The sequence below is a fragment of the Peromyscus eremicus genome, chromosome 4 (genome assembly GCF_949786415.1).
Source record: "Peromyscus eremicus chromosome 4, PerEre_H2_v1, whole genome shotgun sequence".
NCBI classification, from domain to species: domain Eukaryota; kingdom Metazoa; phylum Chordata; class Mammalia; order Rodentia; family Cricetidae; genus Peromyscus; species Peromyscus eremicus.
Window position 1 is genome coordinate 78950857 of NC_081419.1, and position 17258 is coordinate 78968114.

The window sequence follows — 17258 nt, forward strand, 5'->3', positions numbered from 1 at the left end:
GATGCTTTGCATTTCATCTCAACTCAGATTTTCTACATTCCGAAGCTTCTAGAAGCAGAGGCTGCAGTGTGGGGTGACTGTGGATCCATCTTTCCCATCTCGAATGTAACCAGTAATGGTTTCCTTTGTACCATTCAACAGCACATGCTGGACTCCACTATGGAGGAGACATCTTGTTAAAGTTGCTCTATTATTATTTCCCTCAGACGGCCAGGTTCTCAGGCCATCTTCAATACAAAGAGAAACCTCCACAAATAACTGCTTCTCTTTTACAGACTCCCCAGCCTCCTAACACCGATTCTCCTTCATTTGGATCCAGTTTGCAGGAGACCTTATTTCCAAAATGACAACACCTTTTAAACAGCCTGTCAACACAAGTCCACCATTCTGGCTCATCGTCTCTCTTTCTTGGCCTTTAATTAACAGGTGTGTGTGGGGGTAGGGGAGGGAGAGTCAGGACTATTTATAGGCACAGCCATTGGAACTGATTTCCATCCAATTCATTTGACTTTAAACATGAGCCTTTAAAAGCAAAGAGACTCGAGTTTCTTGGCTGGAGAGGCAGCATCTCTCTTACAGACTAGAGGTGATTTTTAAAGCGATCACGGTCATGGCTCAATGAGAGAGTACAGTCTGGTGGTTAATCACACTCCTGTGTTGCCTTTAACACAGAAAGAGAACATGCAGAGGTCACTGAAGACAGAGAGGCATTCTCTCCCTTCTGGCGATTTACTAAAATGGGACATTGGACAGGAACCTGCAGGCTAACTAGAGCCTCTCACGACTAAGGGCTCCTTAGGGAAATTCCACCCACAGTTCAAACATTCAGCCCAACAGAACATCAAACGCAGGGTCCCAGCTAGGGACTTGTTGTCCACAATTGGCTGCAGGAGTCAGAATCCAGTTGTTCACAAGTTTTCTGTTTCCCAGCAGCCCCACCGCTGGGCATTTTTAGAATCTGAGGATGAGAAAGACCCATGCATTGTCTGGAGCCCCCACACATTAGGGCTGAGGAGCCCAAAGCATATTTGTTGTCTCACAGTCTTCACGTGCAGATTCCCTCAGGGTTGAGGCATTAGACCTGGAACTCAAACATGTCTGTCTGCTTCTTGGCCAGCTTGGCCACTTCCTCTCGGATAGCCTTCACGAGGGCTGCGGTAGAAATGTTGGTCAATGGAGTGTCTGGAGGCTCATTTTCCGTCAGGCTTTGCTGTGAGGCAGCTGTGGAGGGGACAGGGGCCTGCTCTAGGCTTGGGTGAAGGTTGGTGGGCTGGCTGTACTGGCGAGGAAGCCTGGAGGGTGAGCTCTGTTGATAACGTGACCTTGGATAGGCCTCGATGTACCCGGGAAGAGGGACCTGCACAGGAGGTGGAGAGAGGAGAAGAAACTCATGTTAGGAGGGAGCTCAAGGTACAGGATACACTCAATACTGGAAGCAGGAGGTCACTGAGGTCAAGGAAAGGGGTTTAGAGGAGAATTGAAATCATACGCTATCACAGCGATAGCCCTTCCAATCTGGAGTCAGTTTCTGTAGCAAACAGCTATCTTGAACTCACTAAGTGTGATAGCTGGATGAATTAAAGAGATGTTTTTCAACTTTGCTGAGAACATTAAGAATACACTTGAAGCCGGGCGGTGGTGGCACACGCCTTTAATCCCAGCACTCGGGAGGCAGAGCCAGGCGGATCTCTGCGAGTTCGAGGCCAGCCTGGACTACCAAGTGAGTTCCAGGAAAGGCTCAAAGCTACACAGAGAAACCCTGTCTCAAAAAACCAAAAACAAAACAAACAAACAAACAAACAAACAAAAAAAACACGAATACACCTGAACTCACAGTTAAATGACCCTGAGTAAACAGAACTATTGCAAGGGAGTTCGGGGGCTTTTTACAACTACTAATAGCTAATATGCATAGAGCCCTAATGATTTTCACATAGTGTCTCCTTTAATTCTGCAGCAACAACCTCCTCTCAGGTGTCATCCTTGTTTCTTAGGTGAGCACATTGAAGCAAAGGGTACCGCCATCTGAGGAAACAGCCACCAAGCCACTGGGCCATGGTCTGCACAGGTGCATCTAACTCCAAGCGCTGGGAATTTATTTGTGCACTACAGTGTTTTCTATATAGGTACACTATCACATTCTTGAAAAAAAAATCTCTTTTCATTAAAAGTAGGAGACACACTATTCTCTACTTAAACAACAGAAGTCTCTAGGAACAGAGACAAGCAAAAGATTTAGAATCTATGAATAGCTTGCCCACAGAAACAGTACCAAATGTGGGCTGTATTTGGTCCACACAGACCTTTGTATCCCAGGATGCTGGCTGGAATGCTGGGAAAAGGAGTACTGAGGATGCAGGTGCACAGTACTGTAGGGCAGGCAGAGAACGGGTGTTGGGAGTCCACTTCCAGGTTCAAGGGTTAGGCTAGGCAGGCCAGACAGGTGGAAAGACAAGAGCAAAGGCACAGGGGCATGGAGGGGTGGGGGTGGGGGGATGGTGTCCTCAGCCTGTCCCCTCTAAAAGCAACTGAATGCTAGTTCACAGAGCACGGGCTTCTTCGGTGCATCTACCTATTGTCTTGGACACACTTGTGAGAAACAAAGGCTGAGTCTCTATAGCGCCTGGAAGTCACTGTCTATCATGCTGGTCTTGTGACTGTGGTGGTCCTCTCAGCTCTGTCTCCTGACTTCCGGGACTATAGACATGTCCTACCACACCCGGCCTCCCTCCCCATCGACAGATACGTTCATCTGGAGCCACCGGGGAGGATGGAGCAGGGCAGCTGTCTTAACCTCTTCAGGTCGCTATAACAAGATATCACTGACCAGGGAGCTGATAAGGAATGGGAATTTATTTTTATACTCATGAAGGGGACTCCAATGTCTGGTAAGAAGCTGCTTCCTGGTTCGCGACAGCTGCCTTTTCCTGTCACCCATATGGTAGAAGCAGCAGGGAAGCTCTATGGGGGCTTCTTTTATAAGAACATTCATTCTATTCACAAATGCTTGACCCTCACAAACCAACTACCTCCCCAAGGCCTATGCCCTAAAGCCATCACCTTGGCATTGTGGAAATCCACATGTGAGTCAGGTAGAGGGACACAAATATTCAGACATTTGGGATAGGGGAGTAGATGGTAGGATGCTGGGCGCTCTGATAGTCCCTCTTGAGAAGGTAGGTTTCTGAAATCATGGGCTGGGAACCCTTCATGGGTGTCAGCAGAGAAGTCAGCTTCAGCAAGGTCATTCGGGGTGGATCTGGCAGAAGTGAGCTCTGAGGCTACCTCAGTTGTCCAGGTGAGGCTGCAAGGACTCACTCAAAGGAAGTAACTGGATTGATGCCTTAAGCTTGAGTTTGGGCTTTAAATTTCATCACAAGACCTTGCAAATAAAAATAAAGTGGCAAAAAGCTGCTAATGTCTCTACACACAGAGGCTGGAAGGTTTCCCCTGTACTTTAGAGGAAACCCAGAGTTGGACTGTCCCACTTAGCTAGCCAGCCACAAGAGCTAAGAATACGCGGGTGACTGGAGCTGACCAAGAACCAAAGCCGGAACACAGGAAGCCTTTCAGATCTCAGTTCACATTTCCATTCTTCTAGGGACCTTTCCCAGACTGACACAGGCCAACAGTTCCACACAGTTTCTTTGGAGTGGCAGGCTTTCCTCCTGGGGCCATCATCACCTGTCCCACGCCCTCAGTCTTGTGAAGGCGGAACTCCCTCCACCCTCACCTTCTCACTGCTTTGCCCCATGCTCGGAATTATGCCGAGCACAGAGCGGAAAGTCTCCCAGAGCCTGGGGTTCTAGGCACAGTTTGGAAATCACTGGAGGATGGCCAGTAAGTTCCAAACATGTAGGGAGGAAGCTGCTACATTTCAAACTTAGCTAACTGCATGCCCCGGAGTGGAGAGAGTCAATACAAGACCCTTTCTCTGTGACATCAAATCTTGGTGCTAGTGGCGAGAACCAGCAAGGGAAAGATAACCAACCAACTGGGGTGGTCCCTGGTAGTACTCAGAAGTGGGGGAGATAAGGAAATAGTCTCTTTGTAGGCAAGCACCGTTATGCTTTGCTGGCCAGAATCCAGGGCTGCTGGATGTTATCTATGCTGTGAATGTGTTGCTCTGATTGGTTAATAAATAAAGTGCTGATTGGCCAGTAGCCAGGCAGGAAGTATAGGCCGGACAAAGAGAGAGGAGAATTTTGGGAAGTGGAAGGCTGAATAAGGAGACGCTGCCAGCCGCCACCATGAGAAACAAGATGTAAGCCATGAGCCTTGTGGCAAGGTATAGATTAATAGAAATGGGTTAATTTAAGATATAAAAACTAGGTATCAAGAAGCCTGAGCCATTAGGCCAAACAGTTTAAATAATGTAAGTGTCTGTATGTTTGAGTCTGAGTGGCTGCCGGCCCGGGTGGGACTGGAGATAACTCAAGCAACCCAGGGCTGCAAATACTACTATTCCTTGACAGACATCACCAATTGATCACAGCACAAGCTCCTGGTTAGTCTGTGTTGTGATTCTGAATGTGAACTATGCCTCATAGGCTCATGTATTTAAACTTGATCTTCAGCTGGTGGTGATGTTTGGGAAGGTTCTGGAATCTTTTGAAGGTGGAGCCTTACTGAATGAAGTGGGTCACTGAGGGTGACCCTTGAGGTTTTAAAGCCCAGCCTCACTTCTTGTTCACTCTGCTTCCTGACTACAGATGCAATATGACCAGCAGCCCCTTGCTGTCACACCTTCCTCAATGTGATGGGATCTCTTGAAGTGTAAGCCAAAGCAAACCTTTCTTCCCTTAAATTACTTCTTGACAGATTATTTTGTCACAATAATGAGAGATCAACAAATACACCCTGAGGCCTCCTCCAGAAGCGTCTCCATCTAGCACCAAGGGTGAAATCAATGTGACATCCTGGGTCTAGGTAATTTGGGGGAACAGGAAGGTCAGGCACCCAAGTGAAGGTGAGGGTCTTGTTTTTCTCACAGCAATGTAGAGGACATGAATTCTCTTTAATCACCCCAAATGGGGAGACTTTCTCTAGCTGGCTTTCTGGGCTTCCTGTGCCGTCTCTCACTGCTCTGAATCCCCTGTACAGTAAGCACAGTTAGCACCAGGCCTGGGCACACTCCTCAGGTGAGCTACAGGCGGAAACTGGGCCCCAAGAAAGACCTATTGAGGCTGCAGCATTAAAAAGAGCCAGGGAAACTCAACCGCTTTCACACTGTTGGGGATGATTCTGGAATGACCCCATCATCCTGTCAGGAAGGTTAGGTTTGCATTTGCTGAGGTCTTCTGCCTTTTTCTCTAAGGTGAGGTGATCCCAAGGGCAGCTGGATGTAGCTGAAAGCCTAGGTAAGCTATGTGTGTTGAGCATCTTGAGGGCAAAGATCAAGGATTTGGAAAATAGTTCCTTTGAATCCTGCAGAGCACATAGCTGTCCAAGCTGCAGGCTTACAGCTGCCCTGTACAAGACGTGTATCAGTTACTCTGAAAAGCACATACATTATTTCTACATTTTAAGACTTACAGAGTCAAACACGCTCTGGATTAATCGGTCCTACCCAATGTTTAGATATGCAGGCAATGCAAAACAATCTGGGAATCCGATGGAGGGCTGAGGAAGGCGAGTCAGACACGGGGGCTCAGCACTAGGGGGCGTTAAGTCAGAAGGATTGCAGGAGTTTACAGTGTGGCCTTGGCCTCACGGTACATTGTGAATTGCAAGCCAGTTTGGACTTAGGAATCCAACCTTGTCTCAAAATAAACAACAACAACTAAACAAGCAAAACAACAACAAAACCATCCTCAAACTCCAAAAACAAAACAAACAAAAAGAATGGGAAAAACAAAACAAAAAACAACAAAACCCAGAAAGAAAGGTAAAGATGAGCCCTTCTACAACTACCCAAACAGATGCTATGAGGTCCCAGGTTAGACCCACCGACCTAACAGCATGCTATGACATCCCTGGTTAGACCCACAGCAGGAAATCTCTCTAGTTCCTCTCTCAGAGCTTACTTACTCCAACTCCGCGAACAATCTGAATGAGTTCAATGTTTCATTTGCAGAGAATAGCACATTAGGAAAGCCCATGTGAAGGAGATATTGACAGTATAAAGTACCAGCCAGGAGGAAGTTCACGCAAAGAACAAGCACATTAAGCCGTAGTATCAAGTCCAGATAGTAATAGTTTGTAATACTTAACAAAAAGGCCAGAATCCTCAGACTGTTAAGGCCCAGCCTCCAAATGCCTCCTGAGAACCGTGAGACTTCATAAGGATGCTGAACCTCTCATAGAGAACCATTCAGTCAGACTATACCCACTTGAAAGGAGAAGGAACAGAGAGTGTTCATTTCAGAAATACTTTATATGCAATGTGGCCTGTATTTTTATATTTTAGAAACCAAAGAAGTAAGCTTTGGACAACAGGGAAGTTTATATGTAGGATCACCCCTCTGGTGTTGGAACTCAGGCTGCAGGGTATGCTGACCTCAGAGGTTTGGACAGAGATACTGCCAGACTCCTGTATCAAGGTGTTTTCCAAAGCTAGGAATTTATTCCAAAGGCAGAGACCAATACAGAAAGTGACTAAAACACGCAGGGAATGTCAGGTTCAGCTCGCGGAGTAACCTGCCTTTCTCATGTGTACCGGTGAGCTCACTCAGGGACCAGACAGCCCACTACAGACAGCGTAGGTGACCACATCCAGAAAGCCCAAAGACAGGTATATCTGTGTCACACAGCTGTGAGGGGAGTGAAGGGAGATATCAAAGGACTGGGACAAAAAACGCTTGTGCGGAGGTCAGCAGGAAGTCTTCGGATCTGCCACATGGTGCTTTCAGGGTTTCCGAGGCTTCATTTGCTGACTTTTGATCTAAAACCTTGTAGAATGCGACAGTTCAAAGAAATACATTTTATAGACATGTTGGAGCTAGGCTGGTCTGAACTCTGGCCTTGGCTCTTCTTCAGATGTGTGGCTGTAGACATTGTGTCACGTGACTAAGCCTCAGTTCCTTATCTGCAAGCTGGGAGCAGTCATGGGAATTCTAAAACTCACTTGATCAAATTGCTGTGAAGATTAAATATGACAGTCTAATGGAACATCAAGACGGGGTCTGGCATATAGAAAATACTAAACAGATGCTAGTTATTACTGTAAGACTTATTTGGTTACGGTCACCCTGCTAGGAAGAGGTAGAATGTGTGCTAGGAAATGTCTCAAATTCCTCCATCAGAGGTCACATGCCTCTCCACACTACCTCCCTCAAAATGGCTGGTCTCATCCACCGGCGTGGTGGGAGGCGTCCTGAGAGAACCAAAGCCTAGTCTCTGTCTTTCATCTCATTTTCTCCTAGAAGTGTGCCCAGCAAGGGAGGTTTTATGAGAGCATCATCAAAGATCTCACCGAATCAGCCCACTGGCTTGGGAGCTCATTCTCTCCTGCATAGGACATCCAGGCTTGGCTCCTGTAGGATGAGGGAGGTGTTGGGATGAAGTAGCCGGTGAAGCCAGGTCTGTTGGCAGCTGGGATGGCAAACACCGCTGGCACTGTGTTACCTGCACAGAGGAAGTGGGTGGGAGGTCAGGAGAGTCTGGGCTCTGGATCCAGACCCCTACCCGCAAGAGCCAGCTAAACCCCATTTCATAGACCACCTGGCTGCCTGCTGGGCCCAAAATCTCAGCAAATCAGGCCTGAGGTGAGGAGCATGTTCTTGGCTATAATATTAAGCAGCTCTATATAGGGCAGAGGAGATGCTGGGTACAGAGACTCCAGCTAATGCAGAGCAGAGCCCTGCTGGGGTGGCTGAAACTCTGGGTAATGCATCAGCGAAGAGGGTGGCTGAGGTAGAGGGCACCTGGCTCTCCTTAGTGGAGCTCTTCCAAGGTCATGGTGACTGCCAAGGGGAGCAGGTGGTGCCCTACTCAGGGTATCTGGCACAGAGACCAAGTGGAGCTAAGATCCAGGCTGTGCCCTCTTTGCAGGGGTGGGTGCTACATCCACTTTTTTTTTTCCACTTCTCCGGCCGCTTCACAGGCTAGCAGTGCCCCATTTCCCCATCCTCCTAAAGAGGGAGGAGAGTCCAGTCCTTCCCACTGCACATGCATGAAGTCTACTTCAGGAAGCTGGAACTAGGGAGGACTCTGACGTTGGTCCAGGTTAGAGGATGTGAGGGGAAGGTCACTGGGGAGGAAGTAGGAGGCCTCATTCTGAGACCCCAGCCCCATCACCTGCCTAGTCAATATGGCAGGCATCATCTGTTGTGGCTCAGGCCAGCTTTCTAGGCTTTGAGGGTCCAACTCCCCCTACAGAGCCCCCATCCTCTCCCTCATCCTACCCTAATAGCTGTGACCTGTTCAGAGGAAAGGACACCTTGGACGCAGGTGCTTTCTTCCCAGGAGGACGTGCGGTTTTAAAGATTTAACAAAAACAGTCAAAAGGAATGGGTTTAACCAGAGGCATTCCTGGAAACCACAAATGGTTGGCAACTGGTGCTAGCAGGTTTAACCATAAAGGTATGGCATGTATACAATAAAAATTCAACCAGGTCACATACAAACTAGGGCGTGTGCAAACCTCCAGCTCCATTTGTCATTGTCTGTCAGTTTGACAAAAAAAGAAAAAAGAAAAAAGAAAAAAAAAACCCCAACAACTGGAAATGCCCCTTAGGTCCATCAAAGGAATGGACTGTTGCACATCATGTCACAGGACATGATGGGAAGGATGGCGATGGAAATGAGTGGCTAACCTGTGTTCATACAGCCAGCTGGAGAAATACTGCAACAATATCGAGTTAAGAAAACAGTGCGAAAGGAATGGGTAGTATATGATTTATGTAAATTTAAAATACATATAGAGTTAGCATATACTTTTAAATAGGTACATAACACAACACAGGTCTAAAACCCATGGCCCGAGGACCATGGTCACCTTGGGGAAAAATGGCTATATGTGTCATGCTGTGAAGGTAAAATAAACAGAAACCTGTCATATAAAATGTATGACAAAATATCAACATTATTTTGACTTTAGCATAACTAGGTATTTTGCGTGGTTTCAGCTTTTTTTTTTTTTTTTTTTTTTTTTTTTTTTTTTTAAGAAATAAAACCAGTAGTTCCTCTGGTCAACACTAGTGAAGTCAGAGGACCCAGACCTGTGGTAGCTCTGGGTCCTGACAGCAGCAGTTTGTGTAGATTGGGGAGAGGGCTCTGCACAGGGAACAGGCTTCCTCTCCTCTGCTCACCTGAGTAATTTAAAGCCGATTGATCCAACTGCGTCACCGACACGGGACCTCTGGACACCTGGGCAAAGGAGGCACTGTCATGCAACTGGGCAGGCTCAGGTCCTGTGGACTCAGCCATCCGGGTCTTGCTGCCGATATCTGATGTGGACCTGAGTAGGGCAGAGGGACCGTGTGATGTGAGCGTGCCTCAGGCACCAAGCAGTCACAATACACTGAAAAGTGGTCTGACGTCATCAAACCCCGTTCTCACGAGGTCCTGGGTCTGACTTGCTACCAATAGCAATGGGAATGCTGGTGGCGTCCGCAGGCAGCAGGCACCCAGACCTGCAATAGTGGGGTTGGTTTTTGTTTTTCCTGTTTGAGGTTAGTTCTCTAAGGATGGTTCTGGGTAGGAGAATATTTAATTTCCATGTAAAAGCAGCGAGACGATTAGTTCTGGGTGTTAGCTGGGGACGGTAGACCTAGGAGGCAGTGACAACAGGAGCAGCCAATGGGATGGACGGTTTTACCTCTAAAGTGCATTCCTGGTCTAATGCTCTGGGTTTCCGTGAAGGAAGTGACATCCTCATGTGGGTGAGGATGGCAGATGGCAGAGAAGGTGGGGGTGGGGGATTGGCAGAAGATGATGGCTACCGGCAGACCTGCCACGAAGGACTGAGGTGGGCAACTGATCTGGAGAGTTACACAGAAGTAGCTCAGAACCCCGTGCTTCCTCAGGGAGGCTGGGAGATCCGACAACACAGTAGGGTGGGGGGAGGAGGAGCGGTCAGTGTGGGGTCTCCCTTTCTCATCCCTCCTTCCCTGTCGGCTTGTTCCCACAGCTCTGCTTCAGACGACCCTTTCCAGGAAAACTTCTGGATCTTTCCCTGTGCACTCTGCTGAGAGCCCTTCCTGAAAAATCCTAGAGAGTTACATCAGGGACCCAAGAAGCAAGGCGGTCGGCCATGAATCACAAGGCAGACCTTTGGCAGATGAGGCAACGGCCCCTTGGCCAGCTTCTTACCACCCCACCCTGGACGCCACTGGCCTTGAGGGGCGATGTTGAGCGGGCTCGACCCTGAACTGTCAGAACTGAAAACAGCATCTTTCCTAGGGACGCTCCCTTTTTTTTAAAACCATCTGCACAAAGTCCACGCCTGTGGCCCACAGATGGGCTGCCCAGTATGTTGGGGAAGGTTGTGGAGCAAGGCTGGGCCAGTGACCCAGCATTCCCCAGGGCAGGGTTATTCCTAGCTTGGGTATCAGAATTAGTTCATTCTTCCCCAGAGCTCCTGGTTTTTCTATTTCTTGTCCCACTTTATTAAAGACATGTGCTGGCTGTGTCAGTAAAGAACAAAGAGAAGGCGTAGCAAATGCCTCAGACTGAGATGTGTGAGTTCAGCCTCTCTGAAAAGTCAAGACTGGAAGTGGGTAGCCCAGGCCCACTACTCCCTGGCCCCTGAGACACTGTCTTACAAATAGCAAAGGGACTTCTGGGTATGCAAACACAGGATGAGGCGGCCACACTTGTCATTTTCTATCTTCAAGGTCAGATTATGGGCAATCAAGGTGGGGTGGTTTGGATTGTGGGGTCTCAGGGACTTTCTGTTTAGAAAGACATGCAAATTGTTCAGTGTGGTCTCCACTTCGTGACACTCCTGTGCCCCAGCTGCAAGGGACACACCTTGAACTGGGACAGGGAAGGAAGTGAGTTTACTGGTGTGACTGCCCACAGGACTAAACAGCCTGGGGGTCAAATCTTTCCCAAACATCTCAAAGCCACGAAAGGAATGTGTTACCGCCTGAGGGAAGCCACAGCCACAGGGCCTGTCCTGGGAGGTACAGGTGGCGGGGGAGAGCCCATGACCATTTCAGGAAGCTGGGAAAACCTGTAAGCCTGTGAAGAGACAAGCAAATTAGAGAGAGCTGTCTAAACCAGTGTCCCCCAGCACACAGCTTCTTATTTAAGGAGGAAGAACCCTTCCAGGGGCCAGACCCTCAGTCCTTCCTCACATGTGTTCCCTAGATCTTCCTTACCGCAGTCCCCACGCTCATCCCATGCGCCCTCATCTCTCTGTGGCTCTGGTTCGCTTGGAACACTGCAGCCCCAGAGCCCTTCAGTGGCCTTACAGCACACTTTCCTCCTCGGGCATTGGCAAATGCTGCTCCCTCTTCCTGGCATGATTTTCTCCTGGTTCTGCCTATCACTCCTTCCTTCATAACATTCAACCTGCCACATACTTCCCTTTTCTCTGTCTAAGGAAATGAGTACTTTTTGGCTAAATTATATGGCTCCTTGCTTATTCATTATCTGCCACCAGCTAGACTGTAATCTGAGGTTTTAAGGGCAAGGTTTCGTTGTCAATAATATCATGCCTGGAATAGTGCGTAGCAGAAGATCAATAAATGTTAGCACGGAAGAAGGAATGAATGAATGGCCGGGGAGTTTCCTTTCTCATGGAACAAATGAATGAATGACCGGGGAGCAATTTCCTTTCTCTTGGAATGCGGGTTTAATGTGGGAAAGGCGTGTGTTGGGGGGGGGGTGGCAGGAGGATCTCATGAACAGACTTTCAACTCCTAGGGAAGTCTGGTGACCTCTGTGGACTCCAATGTCCTCTTCTGAAGTGGAGACATCAATGCTGTGCTCAGGGCATTACTGAGAAGATAGGCCCTGTGTGTGCATGGACTTTGCAAGCAAAGCAAAGACTTCGGTCAACCTTCGAGGGGATACAGGAAAGATAGACAGGGTCAGAGAGGGTCAGGCCAAGGCCTACTGTATCGAGAGAAAATCTAGAGATGCTCTTGGGGTAGACAGAGCTCAACTTGTCTTTTTAGGACAGTGTGCATGCCTATCAGACTCTCAAAAAGAACAGGACGGCAGTCCTTTAAACCCCAAAGCATGAGCATAAAATGCTTCAGTAAAGTGACCCCATAACACAGATTCTTTTGAACTGGAAAAGGTCCCCTGCCCCCCTCTAGCACTACAGCAAACACCACACCTGTCAGGGCTAACCCATGTAATAGCAGCGAGGCCGCAGAGAAAACACACTTTCGAAAGGCACCATGAAAATTGTGAGCTGTAAGGGAAATTGCTCGGACAGCTCTGGTACCCTTCCTCCCCTGCATCTCAGCAAACTAAAACAAAACTGTGAGCTGATGCCAGAGGTGGAAATAGTGAGCGGGAAGCAAATGCAAAAGATGTGACTTCCCAGAAGACAAACCGGGCAACTGATGTCCGATTACGATTTCAGGCTTCAGCACAGGGCGTGTGGTTGAGGTAGGCATGTGCCTGGCAAGCCCGGCCTCTCCTTGGGAGGGTGACTGGTGAGGTTTCAAAGTCTACATGGAAACACCTGGAAATTCTCTTTCTACAGTAGGCTCACAGGATTAGTACAATTAAAAAATAAATAGGTGCTTATACTACAAACAGGAGCTGATGGAATGTACCAGAGGGAGGAATGAACGTCAGTACCAAGGGCACAGACACAGACTTTTAAAGACTTCCAAGTTTCAACTGTCCAGACATAAAACAAAAAAAATATAACATTGTAAGAAATGCTGTGGAAGAGTTAATCAAGCAGGACTGATGGCTAATGATTAAGAGCACATACTGTTCTGTTCTTCCACAGGACGAGAGTCCAGTTCCCAGCACCCACATCAGACAGCTCACAACTGCCTGTAACCTCAGCTCCAACACCCCTTCTGGCCCAGTAGGCATGATGCTTGCATGTATAAAAACCACATTCTCACATAGCACATATCACACAATTTAAAAATAAATATACATTTTTTTTTTAAAAAAAGTATTAATTGACCAAATTGAGATGTCATCAGGAATGCTATAGCATACTCAAAAACAACTTTCAGACATGAAAGAGGGTTCCTGAGCTAAAGCCCTCAGTGTCGGGGAATTAAAGTGTGCATTCAGATTTGATGAAGAGAGAATTAAGAAACTTGGAAACAGAACTGAGGAACTTGGTCAAAACTAATTGGAAAAAATAGGAAATTGAAAATATAAAAAGAAAAGATGCAGAGTTGGAGGATGAACAGGTCTGACATCAGCATCTCAATGCCGAAGAGCAGGAGAGGAGGAGTGATATTGAGCGTCTTCCTACATTGTTCTCCACTTTATCATCCTAGGCAGGGTCTCCCACTGTATGCAGCAAGAGCTTTATCCACCACGCCATCTTCACAGATCTATGAAACTATTTTATCAGACATGAAACACGTACTTGAAAGCAGTGCATCTGGTTGAAATTGGGGAGAGAAAGGAGGGTAAATTTGGCCCGTCCCTATTTCATGGCGGCTTCCTGTGGTGCTTCCTGAACTCCGAGTTTTGCAGACAGGTTGAAAACCATTGTCCTGCATGCCTTCCCAGCTGTCCCTTCAGAATTCTTAATAATTCAACAAGTGATGTGCTCCCTTTACAAAACAGAGGGGTTCACAACCCCTCTGTCTCTTCTGGCCTCTGATGCTATTCAGCAAAGGATGCAGACATCTATTTTTATCCCTGGATCTTGGAAGGCTTATTCTGTACTCAACACAGTTTGCTAGCCAAGAAAAAGTTTGCTATGTTCACCTAATGGTAAATCACTAAAAGATTTGACAAAAACTTCTGAGATTTTTGTTTGTTTGTTTTTTTCAAGACAGGGTTTCTCTGTGTAGCTTTGCGCCTTTCCTGGATCTCGCTCTGTAGACCAGGCTGGCCTCGAACTCACAGAGATCCACCTGCCTCTGCCTCCCGAGTGCTAGGATTAAAGGCGTGTGCCACCACCGCCCGGCTAACTTCTGAGATTTTTTAACGTGGGCTTGACAATTAAAATCTCACTCTAAGAAGAAACAAAACTCATTGTTTATCTTGGTCTCTCAACCAACCAAGAGCAATGGACAGAGCAGTGTTTAAGAGCAATGGACAGAGCACTGTCTAAGAGCAGTGGACAGAGCAGTGTCTAAGAGCAGTGGACAGAGCAGTGTCTAAGAGCAGTGGACACAGCAGTGTCTAAGAGCAGTGGATAGAGCAGTGTCTAAGAGAGATGGATAGAGCCTCTCAAAGCTGGCTGTCTAGCTTAATCTTAATTAGGTACTCAGTAAGTGTGAACTCTTTTCTTCTGAGACAAAATAATACTCTGATATGGTAACTGAAATAATTAAGATTTGTTTCCCTCCCACAGTTCTTTGAATCTAAGGTCCTTTCCATACTCCAACCAACATCCAGGACATCCCAGCTTCTTGCTTCAGGGAAGGAAAGTCTCAGCAGATTGAAGCTTGCCAAGAGTTGATTCTTGCTGACACTTCAAAAAATAGGAGTTACTAATCACAGAGCCCTAGATTGTGAGTATCAACCATTTAAGTCCTAAAGCCCTTGGGGTCTAAATTTGACGCCATGATAGACAAAAGACCTGGAAGAAATAAGGGACATTTAGAGCACTTTGTCTCAGAACTTAACAAACACTCTTTGATTGAAAGGGAAGTTGGAAGGGAGGCAAGAGAGCCTAGGATGCCAATGTATTTGTTACAGGGGTGTTGCAGAACAATCTTTTTGTTCACTGTGAAGATGTGTTGCTCTCATTGGTTTAATAAAGAGCTAAATGGTCAATAGTTAGGCAGGAAGAGGTTGGGCGGGACTTGGTGACAGGGAGAGAGCTGGCTGGGATGAAGAAGGGCAGAGCCACCAGGAGAAGCAAGATAAACATGCTGTGCTGAAAAAAGGTACCACCAAGTGGTAGAGCATAGATTAAAAAGCATGGGTCAATTTAAGTTGTAAGAGCTAGTTAGTAACAAGCATAAGCCATCAGCTGAGCATTTATAATTAATAATAAGTCTCTGTGTGGTTATTTGGGAGCTGGCTGGTGGGACAGAAAATTATGTCTCCACAGGTGCTATTTCCTGTCTCACCCTGTGGGATGAGGATCTAAATCCCATGAAGATGTGGGTAAGTCTGAAAGTCAGGACCTGTGTGCACCTCTAGGAAAGCTTAGGAAGCTGAAGCCTTCCACCCTGATTCAGGATGGAAGAGTCAGGGGACGAGGGAGCCAGATGCAAGGACCTTTAACAGTCCTGTGGGGATAGGTGAGGAAGCTTCTGGAGACAGGGAGAGGGACAGGAGTAGGTGAGCAAGCCTCTCATGAGAGAGTGAGAACAGGAGGATGGGAAAGAAAGGAAACGGGAAGGGAAGGAGAGCCAGCGCTAGCATGCAAGGACAGTAAGGGAGGAGAAGAGGGAGGGGTCTGGGAAGGACTTCTCCACAGTACAGGAAGGTGCCACTGTCCTCTTCTGGCATACACTTTTCGGGGATGCCATCCAGAGCGTGGGGAAAACTGGGACCAGAAGCTGCAGCTTTCTCCCCGACGCCCCTACAGTTTCGCATCGTGCCCAGACGTCAGTAGGAGCCTGAGCTGACCGAGATGGTGGTGGAAAAACAAAGCTGGTTTTCCCGGAACAGCCAGAAAAACACCCAGCGAGTATTACGGTTTCAGTATGGCATTTCTCTGTAGACTTGTGGGGTACGCATTGGTCACCAACTGGTGGTACCTGGGGGAGGTTATGGAACCTTTAGGAGGTAGGGCTAAGCTGAAGGAAGTGGGCTCCTGGGAGTGAGTCCTCAGGCGTATCTTATCCCTGGTCCCCTTTTCCCTTCAAAACATGGGCCAAACCCTCTGAAGCCAGGAGCTAGCTTCAGTTTTCCTTCTTCAGGCTGTTCACTCCGGCCTTTTTGTCCTAGTGACATGGCAGTAACTATTCAGTGGGCAGGGCGGGGCATTCTCCAGATTTTTCCTTTCTCTTCCCATGCAACAACCTTCCCATAGATCCGGTGGCTTTCCTAAGTTTAGTGGAGCATGCTTTGGTCAGATATCAAGAGCTCTGCTAGTTTCCAGGGGGACTGCTCAGGGAAGAGAAAAGGCACACAGCCTTCCACTCACCGAGTCAGTCTGTGAGGTACAGTGGCCTGCCTTCAAGGATCCTGAGAAATGCATGATGCATGATCAACAGTGACTGGTCGGGACCATCCCCTGCAGTTACTTACCCACCTGGACAGATGGAAGCTCAGGACAGACTCAAATTTTATTTGGAGAAATACAAGCAATGTGATAGATTGTGAATCCTGGCACTGTGGTGACTATAAACATGCCTGATATGTTGGCATGGTTTATTATTAAAGGTCTGGGAGATGACTCTTCCGTTTGTAAGGGGGAAGGAGGAACGTAAACTTGTCAAACCCCCAATGTCACCCCCATAGAGCTGTCTCCCTTACTAGGCCAATAACAAGAATGGAAAAGGCCCCCCCCCCCAAACTGAGCCATCTTCCTTATGACTTCCAACAGTATAGATATTTGCATTTCCATTACAGCTGGGGCGACATTCCCTATAATTCACATTTAGTCAGGGGATGGAAAACGTGTTAGCATCAGTGTTAGACAGCAGTAAGTTCTAACCCACTTCTGCCATCAAGAACTGCTCAGTTGGTCCATGAATCTACGGATTCCAGTAATGATTGAAGATGGAAAGTACTCAGAAAGAAAACGGAGGCTACACTGAGCACATACAAACTTTTCTTATAATTATTCCCCAAACAATATAGATGATGGCTATTCACATAGTGTTTGGGTTATGTCATGCTAGGCATTCTAAATATCCTAGAGATGACACAGGAGCATACGAGTAGGTTACATATGCAAACGAGGCCTATGATGGACTTGAGTATGGGTTCTGCTGCTTTTTGAGGGGTCTTGAACCTGTCCCCTGTGGACATCAAGGGGTGACTGTGAGAAACATGGACAAGTTTCTTCACTCTTCCCAACCTGTTTTCTGAGTACTTAGGGCTAGTGACAGCAACATCATGGGAGGGTTGATAGATTTGGAGAGATCATGTCTACACAGCACTTACATCAGTATGCAGCCAACAATGGGGACCAATAGAGGGCAAGTGTTATTATTAGCAGTACTGTTGACTCCTCTGTAGAGAGTCTGGTGGGAAGATGTTTCAACCCTAATGCCTTTTTAAGAGTCCTCACACTCTCGCCGGCA

General features: G+C 47.5%; 1 protein-coding gene across 1 annotated transcript in view; it reads right to left on the minus strand.

The window, feature by feature from the left end:
• Nucleotides 1–980: 980 nt before the first annotated feature.
• Kiaa1549l (KIAA1549 like) overlaps nt 981–17258 on the minus strand; it is a 110061-nt gene continuing 93783 nt past the window's right edge. The window contains exons 17-20 of the mRNA XM_059258912.1: nt 11030–11127; nt 9252–9400; nt 7415–7566; nt 981–1357 (exon numbers count right to left, since the gene is read on the minus strand). Of these exons, the coding sequence (XP_059114895.1) occupies nt 1076–1357; nt 7415–7566; nt 9252–9400; nt 11030–11127 (681 nt within the window). The 3' untranslated portion in view covers nt 981–1075. The remainder of the gene's footprint in view (nt 1358–7414; nt 7567–9251; nt 9401–11029; nt 11128–17258) is intronic.